Source organism: Gigantopelta aegis, chromosome 2 (genome assembly GCF_016097555.1).
Source record: "Gigantopelta aegis isolate Gae_Host chromosome 2, Gae_host_genome, whole genome shotgun sequence".
Taxonomy (NCBI): domain Eukaryota; kingdom Metazoa; phylum Mollusca; class Gastropoda; order Neomphalida; family Peltospiridae; genus Gigantopelta; species Gigantopelta aegis.
The window spans coordinates 25,902,575-25,928,115 of NC_054700.1; the positions used below are offsets into that span (position 1 = coordinate 25,902,575).

The following is a 25,541-nucleotide window of genomic DNA, read 5'->3' on the forward strand; positions in this document are numbered from 1 at the left end:
CAATAATTTATTTATAATATATTACTGAGAGAACAATAGCAACTTCAAAGACAATTCGCCAGCTCATGATCAATCCTCATGGAAAAACCCAGGTTCAACATTCCCCCTTCACGGTCTGCAAGACCCATGGGCATCTAGCGGCTTGTGCAAATGGCTTTATAGTTTCCCAACCTATCATGCAGCAAAATCCGGCTAAACTACCAAAAAGCCCTACTTAATAATTGACTAAGCACCACCGCAGCTATTTCTACACAGCGTCCTTCTATTTAGCCAACGTTCCCTGGAGGCTACAAAATATTTTTCATACAATTATGTCAGAGCACAATGCATTACGGTCTGTTATGTTTCACGCCATGAAAGGGGCCCTGAACCGACTGGTGCACCAACAGTCTAGTGTAAGCAGCCAAGCGACATGTAACGACAGTTGTCCAGGGAATTGCCATCCAGTCACACTAGTTTCAGGTGACATAAAACAATCAGGTCCCGACTTAGGGGAGCCGAGGTGCCAGCTAAACGGTCCCCGCGGGCAGCACAAACATCCCACAATTAAAAAGGTGGCAATCCGTCTCTGCAAACCCACACAGACACAAACAATTAACACGTTGGCAAATGTCTCCTAGTACAAATGTGTTCATGCAAAACTGTAAAGGTGCAATAGTTTCATTTATTAGTCTGCTGGCCCAGCAACGAAGATGAATCATATCGTGTAATGAAATATGAACTGTTGTCTTTCCCGCCACACAAGCAACACTGCACATGATGTGACCGATCCACCTCAGTAACCCACACACAATTGAATTCAATTATTCTATCAGCAGTCTACAATTTCAAGCATATGATTTAGAAAAAGAACTGTATCCACGCGTAATAAAATTGCAATTACTCTAATCACAAGGCCCAGCATAAATCAAACAATGAGTGAAGGACCCCGTCTGCTATGCTATTGAGTTGTCTGTCGGACGCACCGACAACAATGGTAATCACTGTGTTTAATTACATTCAAGCAAAAAGGAATGAAATTACAACTTAACATATCAAAATACATTTCACTTGTACAGTTTTATTTGAGCAAGTTAATGAGATTTGATTATCTCAAATGAGTGTTGTATGGTTTGTCTTCACTACTGGACTGCACTGAACAAGTCAACTGCTCAATGAGATCAGGAGTACCCGAGAATGTGACTAGGTTCCTTTATTTGTCTACATATGCTACAGTTAATGTATGTCATGCCTAATACTGATTGTTAACAAAGAGTTGGTATGTAATTAAAAATTGCATCAATTATTTACTATAATAACAATTAAAATACATGTATTGTACTGTAATAAACTGAAGAAAAAAATACTGTTCAATAAAAAACTAAACAAAACCCCCAAATATAGAGAATATGTAAAAATTAAAGAAAAATAAACAAACATTCATTTAATTTATGACAAATCCTTTTGTACATACTAGAATGTAAAATACATTTAAAAATAAAGGCTGTGGTATGTACTATAAAATAAAATACATTTAAAAAACAAAAAAAAAAAACAACAACAACATATTTAAAACCTTATTATTACTTATATGGTGTCGGACTTATGGTTGACTGCAAACATATTTTATTGTACAAAGAACAAAAGAATTGGGCACAAGTTTAACAACTTACAAAGCCCTCTTCTATATTCATACAATATACGTGGTAAGCTATATTACAAGCTGTAAATATAAACTACATGTATACATTCAAGGATAACCAGTGGAAGAAAATGAATTGTATACAAAAGAATGTGAAGGGAAAAAAAAATGATGCAAAAGATTATACAAATAGTACATCACGTGCAGTTACTCGCTATCACATTTACAAATAATCCTTATGGTAATTTAAATAATACTTTATTAATCAAAATGATGAGGGTTTTTTAATATATATTTGAACATAAGTAAATATTTCTTTATCATTAGCATTGTTTAATGTGCTTCGACCATATAACAGTAATTGTAAATCTATTGGTTGAAAATGCTTTAAGAAATTACATAGAATCTGTGTCCATTGTTGATATTTTTTATATTGAAAGAAAAAATTGATATTGTTTTTATATGGTGTCTGACTTATGGTTAAGGACCACAGAGAATTAAATGAGGAAAGCCTCGAACACAACTCAATTGGCTACTCTTTTCGATTAGTCGCAACATGGGATCTTTTATATGTATCATCCCAGACAGGATAGTACATACCACAGCCTTTGTTACATCAGTAGTGGAGCCCTGGCTGAAATGGGAAATAGCCCAATAGGCTTACAAAGATCAATCCTAGGCTAACTGCACATCAGCCAAGGACTTTACCACTGAGCTACGTCCCACCATTATTTTACAATTATGTCATTTAACAGTCAATGCACGATAAAATAAACAAACTTGGTGTCACAAAATTTTTAAACAAAAATTTACTTATTTTATTATTTTACTGTGAAAATTAATTGATATTTTTAAAGATTTTAAATCTGTTCACTCATAAGAAGGATTAACAGAATATGAAAATATATATATATAAAATTTAATTTACCGGTATGAATATTATTCACAATAGATAAACCTTTCTGAATGAAATCACTCTGCCCATAGTGGAAATCCACAAAATTATGAACAAAGAGAGATAACCCATGCAGAGTGACCAAGATAAGAGGATGTCTGCGTGGAATGCATGCAGCGTGTATTTAACTGTTAATAGATTGATGGCTGTGTGAGTTTTACATGTGTTGTCACCCGATAACCTAACATGGTCTTCCTGGGTCTGCAGCCAACCTGAATGTCTCTTCAACAAATGTCAGACAGATAAAACAAGCAAATATCTACTTTATTTGATACTTGGTATTTCAGTGCAAACACAAATTAGCTCATTAACAGAGTAAATAAAACCCAGCTCATTATCACTTCAAAGCTCTTGTCATTTTATACCAAGGACTTATATACACTACCTAATGAACTATTCTGAATTACAAATGTGCTAATGAATTTTAACCAAAAATATTTTTGACACTTAAATAACTAAAAAAAGCCAGTCTTTAATTTTTGAGAGCCATGAGTGCAACAGAACCTTTAAATTGTCAATTCAATAGTATATGTGCTAAACCCTGCACTTCTCAATAAAAGAAACCACACTCCTATTGGTCAATTATGTTTTTAAACTTTTTAATGATTTACCAATTCTAATCCAGGATACAGTGTATACATCACAGGTAAGTTATAGCTTTTGTTTTTATTTGTTCAAATTTCTTTACATTACATTACACATTTAATCATGTTTAGGGGTGCAATTGTTTTCTATTCCACACTAATACCAATTATTTTGATGAATGTGATTTTCCCCTCCTCAACACTATCAGTGCAATTAAAAAAAGAATGAAGATGAAAAGAATGTACAGATGAAATATGCTGATGTCACATGCACACACAGTTGAGTGCATCAACACCACACAAACATACATCCAACACCACACACATCTTGTATATATTTTATTTTGTGTATCCATACCACACAAACATGCATCCAACACCACACACATCTTGTATATTTTTTTTTTTATGTATCCACACCACACAAACATACATCCAACACCACACAAACATACATCCAACACCACACACATCTTGTATATATTTTATTTTATGTATCCACACCAAACAAACATACATCCAACACCACACACATCTTGTATATATTTTATTTTGTGTATCCATACTGCACAAACATACATCCAACACCACACACATCTTGTATATATTTTATTTTGTGTATCCATACCACACAAACATACATCCAACACCACACATACATACATCCAACACCACACACATCTTGTATATATTTTATTTTATGTATCCACACCACACAAAAATACATCCAACACCACACAAACATACATCCAACACCACACACATCTTGTATATGTTTTATTTTATGTATCCACACCACACAAACATACATCCAATACCACACACATCTTGTATATATTTTATTTTATGTATCCATACTGCACAAACATACATCCAACAGGACACATCTTGTATATATTTTATTTTGTGTATCCATACTGCACAAACATACATCCAACACCACACACATCTTGTATACATTTCATTTTGTGTATCCATACCACACAAACATACATCCAACACCACACATCTTGTATATATTTTATTTTATGTATCCATACTGCACAAACATACATCCAACACCACACACATCTTGTATATATTTTATTTTGTGTATCCATACCACACAAACATACATCCAACACCACACAAACATACATCCAACACCACACACATCTTGTATATATTTTATTTTATGTATCCACACCACACAAACATATGTATCCACACCACACAAACATACATCCAACACCACACACATCTTGTATATATTTTATTTTATGTATCCACACCACACAAACATACATCCAACACCACACACATCTTGTATATATTTTATTTTATGTATCCACACCACACAAACATACATCCAACACCACACACATCTTGTATATATTTTATTTTATGTATCCACACCACACAAATATACATCCAACACCACACAAACATACATCCAACACCACACACATCTTGTATATATTTTATTTTATGTATCCACACCACACAAACATACATCCAACACCACACATCTTGTATATATTTTATTTTATGTATCCACACCACACAAACATACATCCAACACCACACACATCTTGTATATATTTTATTTTATGTATCCACACCACACAAACATACATCCAACACCACACACATCTTGTATATATTTTATTTTATGTATCCACACCACACAAACATACATCCAACACCACACAAACATACATCCAACACCACACACATCTTGTATATATTTTATTTTATGTATCCACACCACACAAACATACATCCAACACCACACACATCTTGTATATATTTTATTTTATGTATCCACACCACACAAACATACATCAACACCACACAAATCTTGTATATATTTTATTTTATGTATCCATACCACACACACATACATCCAACACCACACATACATACATCCAACACCACACACATCTTGTATATATTTTATTTTATGTATCCACACCACACAAACATACATCCAACACCACACACATCTTGTATATATTTTATTTTATGTATCCACACCACACAAACATACATCCAACACCACACACATCTTGTATATATTTTATTTTGTGTATCCACACCACACAAACATACATCCAACACAACACAAACATACATCCAACACCACACACATCTTGTATATATTTTATTTTATGTATCCACACCACACAAACATATATCCAACACCACACACATCTTGTATATATTTTATTTTGTGTATCCACACCACACAAACATACATCCAACACCACACACACATACATCCAACACCACACAAACATACATCCAACACCACACACATGTTGTATATATTTTATTTTGTGTATCCACACCACACAAACATACATCCAACACCACACACATCTTGTATATATTTTATTTTATGTATCTACACCACACAAACATCCATCCAACACCACACACATCTTGTATATATTTTATTTTATGTATCCACACCACACAAACATACATCCAACACCACACACATCTTGTATATATTTTATTTTATGTATCCACACCACACAAACATACATCCAACACCACACATCTTGTATATATTTTATTTTGTATATCCACACAACACAAACATACATCCAACACCACACAAACATACATCCAACACCACACACCACACACATCTTGTATATATTTTATTTTGTGTATCCATACTGCACAAACATACATCCAACACCACACACATCTTGTATATATTTTATTTTGTGTATCCATACCACACAAACATACATCCAACACCACACACATCTTGTATATATTTTATTTTATGTATCCATACTGCACAAACATACATCCAACACCACACACATCTTGTATATATTTTATTTGTGTATCCATACCACACAAACATACATCCAACACCACACAAACATACATCCAACACCACACACATCTTGTATATATTTTATTTTATGTATCCACACCACACAAACATACATCCAACACCACACACATCTTGTATATATTTTATTTTATGTATCCATACCACACAAACATACATCCAACACCACACATACATACATCCAACACCACACACATCTTGTATATATTTTATTTTATGTATCCACACCACACAAAAATACATCCAACACCACACAAACATACATCCAACACCACACACATCTTGTATATATTTTATTTTATGTATCCACACCACACAAACATACATCCAATACCACACACATCTTGTATATATTTTATTTTATGTATCCACACCACACAAACATACATCCAACACCACACACATCTTGTATATATTTTATTTTATGTATCCACACCACACAAACATACATCCAACACCACACAAACATACATCCAACACCACACACATCTTGTATATATTTTATTTTATGTATCCACACCACACAAACATACATCCAACACCACACACATCTTGTATATATTTTATTTTATGTATCCACACCACACAAACATACATCAACACCACACAAATCTTGTATATATTTTATTTTATGTATCCATACCACACACACATACATCCAACACCACACATACATACATCCAACACCACACACATCTTGTATATATTTTATTTTATGTATCCACACCACACAAACATACATCCAACACCACACACATCTTGTATATATTTTATTTTATGTATCCACACCACACAAACATACATCCAACACCACACACATCTTGTATATATTTTATTTTGTGTATCCACACCACACAAACATACATCCAACACAACACAAACATACATCCAACACCACACACATCTTGTATATATTTTATTTTATGTATCCACACCACACAAACATATATCCAACACCACACACATCTTGTATATATTTTATTTTGTGTATCCACACCACACAAACATACATCCAACACCACACACACATACATCCAACACCACACAAACATACATCCAACACCACACACATGTTGTATATATTTTATTTTGTGTATCCACACCACACAAACATACATCCAACACCACACACATCTTGTATATATTTTATTTTATGTATCTACACCACACAAACATCCATCCAACACCACACACATCTTGTATATATTTTATTTTATGTATCCACACCACACAAACATACATCCAACACCACACACATCTTGTATATATTTTATTTTATGTATCCACACCACACAAACATACATCCAACACCACACATCTTGTATATATTTTATTTTGTATATCCACACAACACAAACATACATCCAACACCACACAAACATACATCCAACACCACACACCACACACATCTTGTATATATTTTATTTTGTGTATCCATACTGCACAAACATACATCCAACACCACACACATCTTGTATATATTTTATTTTGTGTATCCATACCACACAAACATACATCCAACACCACACACATCTTGTATATATTTTATTTTATGTATCCATACTGCACAAACATACATCCAACACCACACACATCTTGTATATATTTTATTTGTGTATCCATACCACACAAACATACATCCAACACCACACAAACATACATCCAACACCACACACATCTTGTATATATTTTATTTTATGTATCCACACCACACAAACATACATCCAACACCACACACATCTTGTATATATTTTATTTTATGTATCCATACCACACAAACATACATCCAACACCACACATACATACATCCAACACCACACACATCTTGTATATATTTTATTTTATGTATCCACACCACACAAAAATACATCCAACACCACACAAACATACATCCAACACCACACACATCTTGTATATATTTTATTTTATGTATCCACACCACACAAACATACATCCAATACCACACACATCTTGTATATATTTTATTTTATGTATCCATACTGCACAAACATACATCCAACAGCACACATCTTGTATATATTTTATTTTATGTATCCATACTGCACAAACATACATCCAACACCACACACATCTTGTATATATTTTATTTTGTGTATCCATACTGCACAAACATACATCCAACACCACACACATCTTGTATATATTTTATTTTGTGTATCCATACCACACAAACATACATCCAACACCACACATCTTGTATATATTTTATTTTATGTATTCATACTGCACAAACATACATCCAACACCACACACATCTTGTATATATTTTATTTTGTGTATCCATACCACACATACATACATCCAACACCACATAAACATACATCCAACACCACACACATCTTGTATATATTTTATTTTATGTATCCACACCACAAACATATGTATCCACACCACACAAACATACATCCAACACAACACAAACATACATCCAACACCACACACATCTTGTATATATTTTATTTTATGTATCCACACCACACAAACATACATCCAACACCACACACATCTTGTATTTTATTTTATGTATCCACACCACACAAACATACATCCAACACCACACACATCTTGTATATATTTTATTTTATGTATCCACACCACACAAATATACATCCAACACCACACAAACATACATCCAACACCACACACATCTTGTATATATTTTATTTTATGTATCCACACCACACAAACATACATCCAACACCACACATCTTGTATATATTTTATTTTATGTATCCACACCACACAAACATACATCCAACACCACACACATCTTGTATATATTTTATTTTATGTATCCACACCACACAAACATACATCCAACACCACACAAACATACATCCAACACCACACACATCTTGTATATATTTTATTTTATGTATCCACACCACACAAACATACATCCAATACCGCACACATCTTGTATATATACTAGCCGTCATTAATAACACAATTTCCTTTTGTCAAAATAATATACGTTCCGGTTGGACTTCGTTGACGCTATTCGTCAATGTACATGGTACAGTGGTACACATAATTTCAGCAGCATGTAAAGGTCGACTTCCGGCCTGTTCCCAACATAAGGGGAACAACGCTAAAAACGCATTATCCGGTAATTCGCGCACACGCAACCACTTGGCGAAATAACACTTTGCACGTGCATTTCCTGATACCCGGGCACACTCAGAACACGCGGGTGGCAATGAGTATCTCACTCCTACGCGATGCCTCGGTTGAACAACGCCGATCGGAATCAAGCCATTGGCTTGTTGAATGCCGGAAACTCGCAATTGCGGGTAGCACAACGGTTCCACGTGCACCCGTCAACCATTAATCGGCTCCTCAACCGATATCAGACGACAGGGACCGTCAATGACCGCCGTCGTTCGGGCACACCACGCGTAACGACCAATAGACAGGACCGGAACATACGGTTGCGGCACCTGCGCAATCGGTTTTTGACAGCCGCAAACACTGCCAGGACTGAAGTGGGAACCAGGGGACGACTCATCAGCGCCCAAACTGTCCAGAGACGTCTTGCCGCAGCACGACTGCATTGCCACCGACCCTACCGTGGCCTTATCCTCCTGCACAGACATCGTCAAGCAAGACTCTTATGGGCCAGGAATGGTGGGCATTTGCGACCCAGGAGATGGCGAGATGTCATCTTCTCGGATGAATCGAGATTTAACTTGAGTGTCACGGACAGACGTCGTTGCATTTACCGCCGTCGTGGAGAACGTGTCGCGCAGGCCTGTGTTCTGGAGAGGGACCGCTACGGGGGCGGCGGAGTCATGGTTTGGGGTGCCATCAATGCTGACTTCCGGTCCGAACTCGTGGTGGTACAGGGAAACCTTAATGCGCAACACTACGTCGACAACATCCTGCGGCCGGTCCTCCTCCCATTGATGAGACGGCATGGCGGAAACAGGCTCGTCTTCCAGCAAGACAACGCTCGGCCGCACACTGCCAGGCATACACAGGCGTTTCTTCGTGCCCACCATGTCACTGTGTTGGACTGGCCAGCAGTTTCCCCGGACATGAACCCAATAGAGCACATGTGGGACGAGCTGGGACGTCGTGTTCAAAACCAACCGAATCCACCACAGAACTTCGCTGAGCTGCAGCAGGCATTGCAGCATCACTGGGCAGCCATCCCACGACGTGTGGTGAGGCGCCTGTGCATGTCCATGCCTAGGAGGCTGCAGGCGTGCATCGCAGCACATGGAGGTCACATAAAATACTGACCCCCATGACGTTGACATCGCCAGAGACGTTATGCGCGATTCACTGTTGGCGGCTGACAGTGCCAGTCAGATGGGCCAGTGGTTGGTCTCACTGGTGGTATCGGTTTCATTTTTGTGGGATCTCGCATAATAAAATAAACCATGATCATTTCCGAGATTGCGTTTTTATTGCCACCTAGTATATTTTATTTTATGTATTCATACTGCACAAACATACATCCAACAGCACACACGTTTTTTATATATTTTATTTTATGTCCACTGAAGGTTCAGGCATCTGAAAATTGCGACAACAATAGTTTCATTTGTGCATTGCTAGCGCATTGCTCTCACAAGACTAGTTTCACATAACACAATTTTCATTCACATGTTAAAATTTTAGACATCATTCACATGGTCTTAGTCAACTAAGCAAAAACAAAATGGATTACATCAGCTTGTTTTTGCAAAATCCATAAACAGTTCCCGCAAATGTTCAATTCTCAGAGGTCTACAGTTTAAGCATGATGACATTACAAACTCTTGACATCATTGCACACTTCTGTACTTGCGGAGTGGGACGTAGCCCAGTGGTAAAGCGCTTGTTTGATGCGTGGTCAGTCTGGGATCGATTCCAGTCAGTGGGCCCATTGGGCTATTTCTCCCTCCAGTTAGTGCACCATGGCTGGTATATCAAAGGCTGTGGTATGTGCTATCCTGTCTATGGGATAGTGTATATAAAAGATCCTTTGCTAGTAATGGAAAAATATAGTGGGTTTCCTCTCTAAGACTATATGTCAACATTACCACATGTCTGACATCCAATAGCCCATGATTAATAAATAAATGTTCTCTACTGGTATCTTTAAAAAAAATAAACTTCTTCTTCTGTCTTGGAGGATTGGAATCGACCACATACAATCCATACACACACATGGAGTAAACAAAGGTCTAGGAACTGATGGCTTCATAAAGAAACAGATCACTGGTTATCAGAATGATTGGTCAGCTCACAACCCAATGGCAATATTGGATGGATAATATTACCATATTAAGTAAAAACGTTTGCACTAATGATTTAAAGAAAGGCACTATAAAACACTTTGCATATCCTTAACTCACCTCAGTGTTGTGGTGGTTAAGCCATCAAATGTAAGACTGGTAGGTACTGGGTTCGAATCCCAATACTGGCTCCCAACAAAAATGTGTTTTAATGGATAAATGGGGGAGGTGTAATTAAGGCTATTGCACAACTTCTCTCTCACTAACCACAAACTATTATCCCACTGTATTGGACTAACAGCCCAGATAGTTAAGTGTATGGACATAATCACATAAATGTTTTAAAATAACTTTCCAGATGGAAACTGGCCTCGGTGGTGTTGTGGTTAAGTAATTGGATATAAGGCTGGTGGGTACTGGGTTCGCAGCCTGGTATCGGCTCCCACCCAGAGCGAGATTTAATGACCCAATGGGTAGTTGTACAACCACTACACCCTCTTCTCTCTCACTCAAAAACTAACAACTAACCCACTGTCCTGGACAGACAACTCAGTTAGCTCAGGTGTGTGCTCAGAACAGTGCTTGAACCTTAATTGAATATAAGCATGAAAATAAGTTGAAATGAAAGAATGAATCAAGATGTGAACAATGAAGATGCTAAGCAGGAGGTGACCTGCATGCTGTGTTGGGCCAAGCTTGGGATATGGAGATACTGGAAGCAATCTGATGGACAAATTATCACCACACAGCATCATTAGTGAAACAGATGTCAATTATTAGCAGCCAATGTTAATTGGTTTGGTGGCATTCACGATGACAGACTTCTTCCAGGTGCTTCAACAATAACATCAGGTACTTAAAAACATGCTGCAAGGTGCATTTTGCTCAGATTAACAAGATTTATCATGACTGGGGGGTTTTTTTTTACTGACCTTTAAAGAAACTGCTAATGAAAGGCTAAATGAATGATGAGCAAACTGTTCTCTTTATGCAGTCCTTTCAAAATTAAAGTTTATTTTGTTTAACAACACCACTAGAGCATTAATTAATCCTTGGCTATTGGATGTCAAACATTTAATAATTATGACATAAAGTATTCAGAGATCTTTTATACATATTTTCCTAGATAGAACAGCACATACCACAGCCTTTGGTATACCTGTCCTGGGACACTGACTGAGACAAGAAAAAAATTCCTCAATGGGTCCTACAAGGGGATTTGATCTTATGACCCCAGCACCTCAACTAGATCCTGCTTTGTGGTCTTTTAATGACTATCGATTACACTTGTAATATATTTTGTAGTTTGGGTACCATATCATTTCATGACAATAACAAATATCACTTATCTCACCTTTTCGACATGAACTTTGTCATGGAAACCAACAGACCAAGACTGTGTTGCAGGAACTCTGCTACATTTTTGTCAGTGTCGATGGGACCACGGACGTTGTTGAAGTAGTGCTGCAGTTTATCAATTATACCAATACAGATGATGTAGCTGAAATCAACAACAACAAACAAATAGTCAAACACAGCAAACAATTTTTAAGAAAGCCTAGGAGGCCAGTACTGAAAACAATTAAACTGGATTCTCTGATTTCCATAGCATTTATTGTCTAAAATATGCTTCATGGTAAAATACACTTGACAAACCAATATAATAGTGAATAAATAGAAAAACAAGTGCTGTGATAGAAATAAGCAGAATTGTTCACTTGTCCGCCACACATTTATCTAATGATGTACTAGTCTGCTGATTGTAGGATGATGAAAGTAGCTAAGCTTTTCCTTTCTCTCTTTATTAAAAATAAAAATCATTAGTTGCCATTAATTTCAGACTGCATATAATTTGTCAAAGTTGAAATTTTTGTGGGTCACGATGATTGCAACAAATTGTAGAGAGAAATCAAGACTGTTTTATTGAAGTATGAAGCAATTGCTCCAAACTATTATACTGCTCTGTAAAGTTATCCTTGTTCACCAGATAATCACTGAGGTACATTACGCTTGTCGGAGTACTGTCAATTTGCTTTTTTTTCGTAGGTTTAAAAAAAGTGATTTCACAATAGGTTTTCACTTGTCAGGACTAACAGACAAGTGCTTATTGAAGCAGACTTAGTTTCACGTTTCTGTCCTGCCCAAATAGTCTCTAATATTTCTTACAGAATGCTACAAAATGTTTATTCTGAACACTTGGCTAATTAAGAGTTAAAATGACCTTTTAGTGATAATTTGAGTCCACATTCAGCAAAATGTAATGGAAATACGTAATGATTACATTAAATCAGTTATGACAATAAAATAACAGGGTTTCTGCCAGAGGGTAAAATGGGTATGGCGCCATACCCAAATTTTATATTTTTTTAAGTTAACCATTTGACAAAATTAATGACTGTTATCATTACTGTATGATTTTCTTAACACTAACCCTAAATGTAACCCATTTTCTTTTTGGGGGAGGCCCCGCATACATTTCGGATTACCATTTGATAAGCAGCATTAAGTGTCAAAAGTATGTAGCTATGACACCCATGTTGGGTTCAGAAAAGAAATTACTGTCTGCAAAACATGCTTCTGTTTTCAGTTAGCAGTGCTTCAGGTTTATTTCAAATACATTTTCCCTCAAACAATATACCACACAATGAAATCAGATACATAACTAAGGTAAATTTAAAGAATATGATAATAAAACAAGGTCAGGGTGAAAAACAGAATACTGAACTATATTCAATAATTAAGTGTTAATGTTTGTTTTGTTTAATACCACCACTAAAAGTCACTTATTTAATTAATCATCAGCTAACAGATGTAAAACATTGGATCATTCTCAGTCTTCAGATGAAACCTGCTACGTTTTCTATCAGCAGCAAGGAATCTTTTATATTTCAATTAACAGTGCTCCAGGTTTATTTCATAAACAGAACCGCAAACCAACCTTCAGATAAATCAAACATTTAATTCATAGCCATTATTTTTTTTTATTTTTTTTCTCATTCTTTCGGGCAATAACAAAGTTTGTCAATTTTGTGAAAGCATAAGTTAATTTTTTTTTTTAAATAATTTTGTTCCCATGAATGATATTGTATGATAGGAAAACTCAAGATTCTGACCCAGTTTTCATGACGACAAAGTCAACACACTCTCATTGAGGTATCTAATGACGTGAGAATTTCTCCTGTGGAAGAGGAAACACTCAATTAAAAGGAAAAAATTACAGCAGCTCTGCTAGGAAATTAAGCAATTCTTTTCAAATTTGTTCTTTATTTGCGATGAGAACTGAGCTGGGGAGAGAAAGCGGGAGCAGAAGCGTGCCACTAGTCAAGTGTAAGACATTAATGATCTTCTGTCACAGCGGGACGGGCAGCCATGCCTTATTTCCCATAGATTCACTGTGTCACATCCTGCATGTGACGGCTTCTAAAGACCACAGCAGTGATCAATGCCATGTTACGCACTGCACTTCCTTCTTCGGGCTTGTCCCTTATATATTTCTCTCCATCACGGAATTCAAATGGACACAATGTGGCGAAATCCCTATTCAACAAATTTCTAGACTAGTGAATGAATGCAATCGACCACACGCTGGTGAAGACGTCTTAATTTGTGACCTTTTGAAGTGTGGGGAGAAGCAAACAGCCACCATCGTTTGGCTGACAGGAAATTAACTGGTCCGAGTATTGCAGGATGAATGTCGATGCATACAACAGCGGGTCTCTGCAGCGCTCCTATGCAGTCCCTAATTAAGTGCAGATCATCAACACTGTTTAAATGGCAGGCTTCGTAACTTCAGCTTTACATTCTTAACAAAACAGAGTCAAGTGTTCAAATGAGCCTGGAGCTTATAAGTTGTGCTCAGCACAATCATGGTCATCAAATTGTTAAGTCATTAAGTCACAGCATGAAAATGTAGGACCTTTTATTGTTAATTAAATTAATCAAGAGTATATGATATAGCAATCATCACGGAATTTATTCTTTAACATTTTATACTTTCGGTATACAGTTTCCCAGCTAAGACAACAAAGTTATTATGATGTATTGTTATATATGAACATGAAATTATAACCAGAAATAAAATTTCAATTCATTTCAAACACTAAATGGATACTGCACATACTGGTGGATGTACAGGATTTACAGTGCTGATACAACAAAGTACGTGAAACACATTTGTAAACATATATTCTATTTCTTGAAAATGCCAGGGAAAAAAACAAAACAAACCTCTCAAAGATCTATTTTTAAAAAATGGGGGAAAAAATAGACAAGAAAAAAACAATTTGTTATTTCACAATTTATATGTCTACAATTTTTTTTAATTCAAAATCATTTTTACAATGAGATTTTCAATAAAGAAATAAGTAAGACGTCAACAAAGCTGAGAAACACGGACAGAAATGTGTCAATAAATGAAATAGTTTGGCAAGATGTGTGGTGAAAGGCAACAAAAAGCTGAGCTCAGTGAGCCTTCATCATCTAATGCATGGATTAATCTTGTTTGTGTGGAGGTGAAGAGCCATGAATTATCTGGCCGGCCATACAGTTAGGAAGGCTGTCACTGCCGCTGGTTACCTGAAATGCGATATGGCAGAACGGCAGGGCCCCCTGGGTCCAGGAAACTAACTGCCATAAAACAGAGCCATCAAGCTTGCTGCATCAACAAGACTTTTAATTTTACATTTATTCCGGAAACGGCAAAACACAAATTTTCGTTGCTGCTGGCAAACTCTGAAGAACGGCCATGATATGCGGACTGGCATGCAATTTATCATCTGTAATTCACTGCAGACATTTGTGCCGAGAGGAGTAACTTGTCACCGGGTGTAAACAATAGATGACGGTGAAATCCAGCCTAATAATCCAAATCACGGCCTAGGCACAAGTCTGTCCACAGACACAATGCAGAGCTAGCTTTCCCCCGTGCTTTTGTTTCCATTTAAAATCGTGGTGAAAAATAATCAAAGCCACTGAAATGCGATACCTTCCTTCCGTTCTTAATAAGCTGGTAATATAAAATATGACCTGACCGTAAAATTAGCTACTCAAGGTGGCTATTAGTATATGTAAAGAGAAAAGGGTAATATTTCAGAGAAAAACTTCTAAGAAAACAATGTTTTGTTAATGAATAACAGGAAGCTACCTGGAGGGTGAATTATTAAGCTAAAAACTGTAGAAAAACAAAGAATTGAAATTTTTGTTTTTAAATTAGCAGATGTATCAAAGTGAAATTATCCCCAATAACACAAGTGACCATGTAAAAGTAGTTTAAAACTAATGTTATTAAGTAACAGACTCCTTAAAAGTAAATCAGCTTTGAAACCGTTATTATTTAATGACAGGTTTAGAGATGAAATGTACCTCAGTGGTCGAGTGCTCACCTGATGTACAAAGAATAATACGATCAATCCCTAATGGGTTCAACCCCTCCCTCCCCCCATCCCAATCTGTCAAAGTAAAAGAAAATATTATCATGATGCATAGAAAACAGATGTCTTCTAGACCAAATTGTGGTACATCATTAAAATGTACACAATAACTGCCTAGGCAAAATCAAAGAGCAAAGCTGAAGAAAATCCCCAACTATGAACTAACAGAAAGATATTACATGATCCATTCTCCATTGATATTGTTGACTGTGTGATTAAATAACTTGTTACTTACACTGAGACTGATGGACGGTTACCTGTGTTGGCACACATTTTATACAGTCTTTCAACAATGGAAATCTCATGTATCATAATAAACAAATTTCCTCTTTAAACAAAGAATACAACATAAAAGCCTTCTAGGACTAGTATGAAACTATTGGGACTGTTTTTACATCAAATACCTTTTATGAAGACCTACATTGTCCAGGCAGGGCTGTTGGTAAAAATAATAATAATAAAAGAGAATTTAAAAGAAAAGGGGAAAAAAGCCACAGTGAAATTCTGGTTTTGGTTTTCCAAAACTTTTATTCTACATAATGATTAAATGAAAATTTACTGAAGTAGCTTTTGTTTTCTGAAGTCTGTTGCATTTGTTCTTAACACTGAGACCATGATAGATATAGATCACAGAATCATTAACCGTGCCACTCATTTTATTGCGGATTTAATTTTATACCAATCGGTTACCAACTCTCTCTACCTCTAACAGATTGAGGCCAATTTGTTACTAATTTAATAATATATAGCTACTGTTCACGCACAATATATCAAGTTTTCTTTGTCTAGATGTTATTTCAAGTAAACTTAAAACTTGTCTTAAAGCTATTATAACTTTTCTGTTTTAAAACAATAAGTTTGTTTTGTTTAACAACACCATTGGAACACACTGATTAATTAATCATCGGCTATTGGATGTCAAACTTCTCTGTTTAAGAATTTGCTGTGGTTATAAAAGAAAAATCTATATTGTTTCATCTATTTTCTGAAAATAACTAACTACAGATAGCCACTGGAAAGTGAGACAGTTTGTAGATTCCATTTACATGGCATACCCCAGTGAAACACAGGTCTCCAAGAACACGCAGACTGGGAGATCGTGTAAAATAGTTGTGTGATGAATTCAGTAACTTGTCCCGACAGAAATCATTCCGTTACTGCACAGTTCATACAGCTTATAGAGCATAAAAACGTATCACAGCGGAGAAGAAGCTAATTGCCAGTGACAGCCCAGTAGCAAGGTGAGAGTTTGTCTGTCAGAGCCAGTAGCATGGAGGTAGTGTGAAGTCCACGCTGTCACATTACCAGACTGCCAGAGGTGGCAGGCGCAGTGATTGTGGCACACGCCATACATGATAACATTGGCTCTAACAACATCACCCGCTTGTTGTGACTACAGATGATGTGTGCAACATGGACCAGAAAAACAAAACAAATGCACACAACACACAACGGGCTATCGGGTTTCAAATAGCAAAGAGAAATGACGTTATCAGGTTACTCAGAAAGGTGGTAGACATCATATATGTTTACTACAGAGGAATGGGAATGTTAAATAAGAATTGTTTTTCGTAAGGAAGGAATCTATTGATGGGTAACAGACACAAATTGAATAAAATTGGGTTACATAGCAAAGCATTTTAACATCACAGTTATGATTGGTATGCATCAGTAAATTAAGAAAAAGATAACAAATTAGTAAAAAAACAACCAATACCTATTTAAAAAAAATATCACAAAAAAACCCCACATTTACAAGTCAGTTTCTTTCCTCCTTATTATCATCTATTTGTCATTTTCTGTGTGTGGGTTTTTTTAAAATTATTACTGAATGTTAACATTTTTAATGATATCCCCCTTAAATGAGTGAAATGTATGACAGTAGAAAGTTTGTAATTATATTTTGATGGATGACACTAGTTTTGAATTTCATCAAGGAACGTTAACAGTTAAGATATCAAAAGAACATGTTGCAATACACATGTCGCCAGTGATAGAATTATTCACTAGCCAGGCAGTATACCACAACTGGTATATCAAAGGCTGTGGTATGTGCTATCCTGTCTGTGGGATGGTGCATATTATAAAAGATCCTTTGCTGCTAATGGAAAAATGTAGTGGGTTTCCTCTCTAAGACTATGTGTCAAAATAACCAAATCTTTGACATCTAATAGCGGATGATTAATAAATCAATGTTCTCTAGTGGTGTCATTAAACAACAACAAAAACTTACATTTATTAACTAATCCACTGGACAGGCACATAAAAAGATTTACATACATGTATCTATCAGTATTTTTATTTATCCAAAAACATTTATCATTCCTTAAAATTAAACAATTTACCACTTTGCCATTGGGTTACATCCTCCCCCGACAAATGGACAAGTGCTTGTTTCGAACACAGGTTGCAGGGAACAGTTGTCATCTGTGTAATTGTCAAGGAATATAACAGTAGAAACATGAATTCCACAGAATTACATGTCTTGCTTACCATAACATATTTGATTATTTGATGTCACTGACAGTTGCATCCATAGATGCAGTCATGGATCTCAGTGCTTGTTAAAAATTAATAATAAAAATACTTTTAAAAATAATAATTTAATAACAATAATAATAATTTTCCATGTGCGTTGTGATGAACTTCCATGGGTGGAACTATAAACCAAGTTTCATTAATCTAGGATTATAGTTTGTGAAAAATACAGCTAAACATGAAACTTTAACATTAACCTACATGTATAGTCCATCCCAACCTACAAAAATTTTGTTGTAAATAATTTCAGCTTTGTCTGATGTAAGAAGAAAAGTAATTGTGTTTTGGAAATTAAAAAAAAAATTGTGTCCAATTTAAAAAACAATCTGCTCAGAAATAAATAACTTTTAGTAAATTCCATAGCATGAAAAAAGGTGTTCCTGTGGGAACGACTATAAATGCAAAAGATGATGTTGCTGCCACAATCTGAAAAGTAGTACCTCTATCTTGCTTTTTCACTTCGTAAAAAAACGACACAACAGGACATGTCAGATTGTTACTTGGTCCATAATCATCAATGTGTCTGACAGTTTCTAATAGTAAAAACATTCCAGTTTCAAATGTATGTCCATCAAGGGACCTAATAATAAAACAAACAGGAACTTTGAACTTGATATACGAGTTACTAGGTCCATCTAGGTCCAGGAATCTAATGATAAAATAACAGGAATTCTAAACCCGATAGGTGTAACTAGGTCCATTGTCAGTGTGTCTGTCAAAGGATCTAATCATAAAATAACAGGAATTTTAAACCCGATAGGTTTAACTAGGCCCATTGTCAGTGTGTCTGTCCAGGGATCTATTCATGATAAAATACAGGAATTCTAAACATCATAGGTGTAACTAGGTCCACTGTCAGTGTGTCTGTCCAGGGATCTAATGATAAAATACAGGAATTCTAAACCTGATAGGTGTAACTAGGTCCATTGTCAGTGTGTCTGTCAAGGGATCCAAGAATAAAAAAAACCTGATAGTTGGCTGCCAAAGGATCTAATAATAAAAATAACAGGAATGCTATCTTGATCGGTGAGTTCTTACGTCAGTCATCAGTTTATCAAGGGATCTACAACTAGTAAAAGTAAAAATAACAGGAATTCTAAACCTAATTGGTGTATGTTAAAAGATCTAATAATAAAAATAACATGAAAAGACATGATTCAAATATAATTAAAATGTTTTGTAAAAGGTGATGCTATATAATAATGAGAGCGCTGTATACTTTCTGAAATAGAAACGGGCGATGTATATAAATCTATCAAATTAAAGATAAGGTTTTAGGTGCAAAGTTAATGTGAAACACAGTAACTCAGTCTTTCATGGATTTTATATCTGTCACATTCTCATCTAATAAATGCTCAACTGATAATCTTTTAGCTATTACAACTGTTCTAGAAATGATTGTGGTAAGGGAGAGACATATTTTTGTTCACTCCAAGAATAAATACAAAATTCTAATACATCATATTCCAACAGAAGTCATGATACATCAAACATTAAACAGAAGATTTTGAGCATCACCAAGCGAAATTCAGCTGGAATAGGTCAGGTGTACCACTCGAGTGGACAAGCTTATTTTGGACACATGCGCAATGTGGCTGGTGATAATGGTAAAATTATGGAGAATGATATTCCAGGAGCCAAATTAATTCAGGAATCTGTAGAAAAGCACACGTTTTGAACTAAAGAAATAACTGAAGAGTCTTGGGTTGAACTCTACGGCAAACGGACCACATCCCCACCCCTTGTGCCCTGGACTTGGTCACTGGTGATGTCAGAGGCTGTGCCCAGGGTGGACGTGTCTGAACCGTAAATGGATGTGGACATGTAAATACAGTTTGGAGTTGGAGTTAATCAGTTTCTCTAACATTTATTTTTTTCGAAAAAAGATGGTATTATGTACAACCTGCCTGTATTGCCTGTATAAAAACCTGAAACTTACAGTAAGTGGTGGGTGGGTGCATGGAGGGTATACATTTTCATTATTATTTTATTTTCATATAGGGTCATATTCCATGTCAGATCACCCAATGGGTTAAACCCTACCCTCTCCAATTTCAATGAAATTTGGTATATAAGGTTATTTTGGCCCAAAAAACTGAAATTCCAAGTTTCAGTTTCCGAGTTGTGGCCTTTTCTTTTTTTTAAATTTTCTAAAAAAACGGCGTGGCCGCCCTTTTTTAAATTGCCATAACTCAGCAACCAATGGTCCAATTTTGAAAAATGAGGTATCATTGGAAAGGGGGAATTACAAGGAATACTTTTGGGCTGATGACCTTTTGACCTATATTTTGACCTTGAAATTGACCTTGTGGGACACGTGACCTTGAGATGACCTTTGATTAAAATTATAGCCCAACATGTTATCTACAACATATAAAAAAATTGGAGGTGGAAAATGTTTTATTAGTCAGCAATTTCAAATTGAAATATGTTTACCTGCTGTTGTTCTATGCTCTCTGTGTATAGACTGCATATGTATTTAAGCATTATTAAATGTACATGCATCAACACTGTAAATGTCAGGAATGTTCTAACAATATAGTCCAGCATCCAACAGATTTAAGATTAGTTTTTTGAAATACTGCCTAATTATCAAAAACATCTTGTGCCAACATCTCATATTGTTTTGAACAGGCTAAACTTTATTACCATGGGGACTACATTGAAAGGAAGTTATGGCCCCTTGAATGGACTTTGGACTCCATGTGGAGAAAAATGCAGCCCCCTAACCCCAATTCAGAGCATGCTGCATGAATATCTAAAATCGAAGAAATTTATGTTTATCCATTAGATCTCGGACTTCCCTCCATTTCCAAGATCCATTAAGATGTAAGTATCAGAAAATCTCCAGTAAGTAACTGACAAACAAAAGAACTAATTGATCCTTATTACTTATATATGTAATTAGTATTAATAATTATTTTTAATATTAATTACTATCTGGTCTGTAGGCCTACTGGCACACTTATGTGTTTACACTTACATCCTTATTGATGAAGTGAAGAATGTTTGTACTTTAAAATTTCGAGTCTATGTCATGTCATTGAGCAAGTCATTATGGTAAGATTGCTAAATAATAATTTGTTTATTCACCATAGGTACTGCATCACAATTTGACACTTATTTTCTAAGGTTTCAAGCATAGGCCTGTACCATAAGCAGCAGAGAATCCAACTGAAAAAAGTGACTTATAGCACTTAGTGATAGGCCTACAATGTAGTACAGGGTGTATACTACCAAATCAAATCCCATAGACGACAATAGTAACATATGTGGCTAAAACTCCTACCTGCAACGTATCAGCCGACATAAACGCCACGGATATAAATACTACCACCCCTTACACTTAAAGTGAATCAGAAAAAAATGGGGGTCAAGCTGCTCGTTTCTGAGATAACGGGTAGCGTCTATGACTACCCTAGTTTCGCACAAAATTCGAGTACTTTTTTTTACAGATACCCCATACATGTTTTAAGCACAAGGCTAATTGACACATTGGTACTAGATGAAATAAAATTGCAATTTTTTTACCAATCACAGGACTTGTGGTGTTCACTTCTCTATCAAAAGTTGGGTGCATCTCGAACTTTGACCCAGCCGGAAGTTATTTGGTTTAGTACTACCTATATGTATAAATAATGAATGGTAAAACAATTTTTTTTAATGGATAAAGAATTTAAAAAATGGAATTGTCACAATTCAGCAATAAATGGCAGAAAAATAGTCATATATATGGAACTTTTTTAAAATGCCAAACAAATGCTATTTCATTGTACATAGTTAAATAGATGGCAGGGGCGGTACGTAGCCCTGTGGTAAAGCACTCGCTTGGTGTGCTGACAGTCTGGGAATGATCCCTGTCAGTGGGCCCATTGGGCTATTTCTTGCTCCATCCAGTGCACCACAACTGGTATATCAAAGGCCATGGTATGTGCTATCCTGTCTCTGGGATGGTGCATATAAAAGATCCATTGCTACTAATTGAAAAATGTAACGCGTTTCTTCTGTAAGACTATATGTCAAAATTACAAAATGTTTGACGTCCAATTTCCATTTCTTTCACATGACACAAGAACAGGTTGCTGTCTATCGCAAAGAACTACAAACAAGATTTCATTTAGCAAAGACAGTTAAAGGAACCCTGTAGTACCATTGTTTTGTCCCATTATCCCATTGTCCCATTGTCTACAATGCAGATTTTCAAACTGAGTTCACAATCCAATCTCAAGATACTCACAAATTCAAGATACTAGCAATTTCGATGATAGTAATGAGTTCACAATCCAATCTACCCTAATTGGTACAAATTCAAGATACTAGCAATTTCGATGATAGTAATGACGATTCACAAATTCCACTAGAAATAAAGGTGCAGAACTTTGTCTGCAGCCTCTATGATGGTCTTCCTTGGATTGGTTTGGTGGATGAAGTTTCAGAGGAATTTGGAGACTATAACGTCAAGTTCATGCACCCTCATGGACCTTCAAGGCAGTTCCACTGGCCGTCAAAAGCAGACAGGTGTTGGATTCCAGAAAGGGATATACTTTGTGTTATAAACACCCCATCCTTGATATAATCTTCATCCAGGAATTACAGTATCTGCCAAAATGATCTCATCAGAATTTCCAAAGTCTGTTCAACATGGATAGTTAAAGACTAGAAAGCTTGTGACTTCAATCAAGTAGTCAGACTCCTCAAATAAACAGAAATACAATAATATATAAAATCAACAAAAGATGAAGGAAACTACCAGTAGCGATTTATATATTCTATTTTCCGTAATCAATTGGTTGCCTGGTTGCCGGTAGTACTAAACCAAATAACTTCCGGCTGGGTCAAAGTTCGAGGTGCACCCAACTTTTGATAGAGAAGTGAACACCACAAGTCCTGTGATTGGTTATAAATGTGAGTGTGTTGGTTGTAAAAAATAATAGTTTCATCTGGGTAAAAAAAAATATGCAATTTTATTTTATCTAGTACCAATGTGTCAAGTAGCCGTGTGCTTGAAACATGTATGGGGTACCTGTAAAAAAAAGTACTCGAATTTTGTGCGAAACTAGGGTAGTCATAGACGCTACCCGTTATCTCAGAAACAAGCAGCTTGACCCCCATTTCTTTCTGATTCACTTTAAGTGTAAGGGGTGGTAGTATTTATATCCGTGGCATTTATGTCGGTTGATACGTTGCAGGTAGGAGTTTTAGCCACATATGTTACTATTGTCGTCTATGGGATTTGATTTGGTAGTATACACCCTGCCACACTATACTGTATCATTAACATTCATGACATTTACAGTGTTGACGCATATACATTTAATAGTGAAATGAATGCAGTCTATACACAGAGAGCATAGAACAACAGCAGGTAAACATATTTCAATTTGAAACTGCTGACTAATGAAACATTTACCAACTCCAATTTTTTTATATGTTGTAGATAACATATTGGGCTATAATTTTAATCAAAGGTCATCTCAAGGTCACGTGTCCCACAAGGTCAATTTCAAGGTCAAAATATAGGTCAAAAGGTCATCAGCCCAAAAGTAACCCAAATGTCAGGATTCCTTGTAATTCCTCCTTTCCAATGATACCTCATTTGTCAAAATTGGACCATTGGTTGCTGAGTTATGGCAATTTAAAATTGGCAATTTAAAAAAGGGCGGCCACGCCCTTTTTTGAGAAAATTTAAAAAAAAGAAGGCCAAATTAACCTTATATACCAAATTTCATTGAAATTGGAGAGGGTAGGGTTTGACCCATTGGGTGATCTGACATGGAATGACCCTATATATCTAGGATTCGTCATGAGTGTTTTTTAATATGAAAAATATCAACCAAGTCTACGTTATCGGTATTTGGTTAGGTTGATATTTTACATATTAAAAAACACAAGTAGTGAATTCTATTTATCCTAAAATACTTCTAAAATAACATTTTCATTTAATATTTAGTAAATCACAGTACTAAAGTCACCTCCATCAATAATATGACGTCATCACAATTAGCACAAATTAGTTTGACATCCCACATTTTACCTTAATCTTATGAAAACATTACGCTCAGGTATATAGGCTTGTTGGCTTGTAAACAAATGACCCAATGACAGCAACACATCATTACCTAGAGACCTAATTTCCATATACAGTCAAACCTGTCTTAAGGGAGTAGATAAAAGTGGCCGCTTAAGACAGGTGGCCGCCGAGTATAGGCTGCCACATATATAGTCTTTAAAACATTTGTTGTTGTTTCTTGTTTTACCGTCTGAACTGCTAATCAACAGATGTGTGCTTCACAGTTGACTATAAATCAACTTTT

The 25,541-nt window shown here is 35.9% G+C and overlaps 1 protein-coding gene across 1 annotated transcript in view; it reads right to left on the minus strand.

The window, feature by feature from the left end:
* LOC121383184 (S phase cyclin A-associated protein in the endoplasmic reticulum-like) overlaps positions 1-25,541 on the minus strand; it is a 134,819-nt gene that overhangs the window by 65,033 nt on the left and 44,245 nt on the right. The window contains exon 24 of the mRNA XM_041513037.1: positions 12,615-12,761. Coding sequence (XP_041368971.1) covers positions 12,615-12,761 — 147 coding nt within the window. The remainder of the gene's footprint in view (positions 1-12,614; positions 12,762-25,541) is intronic.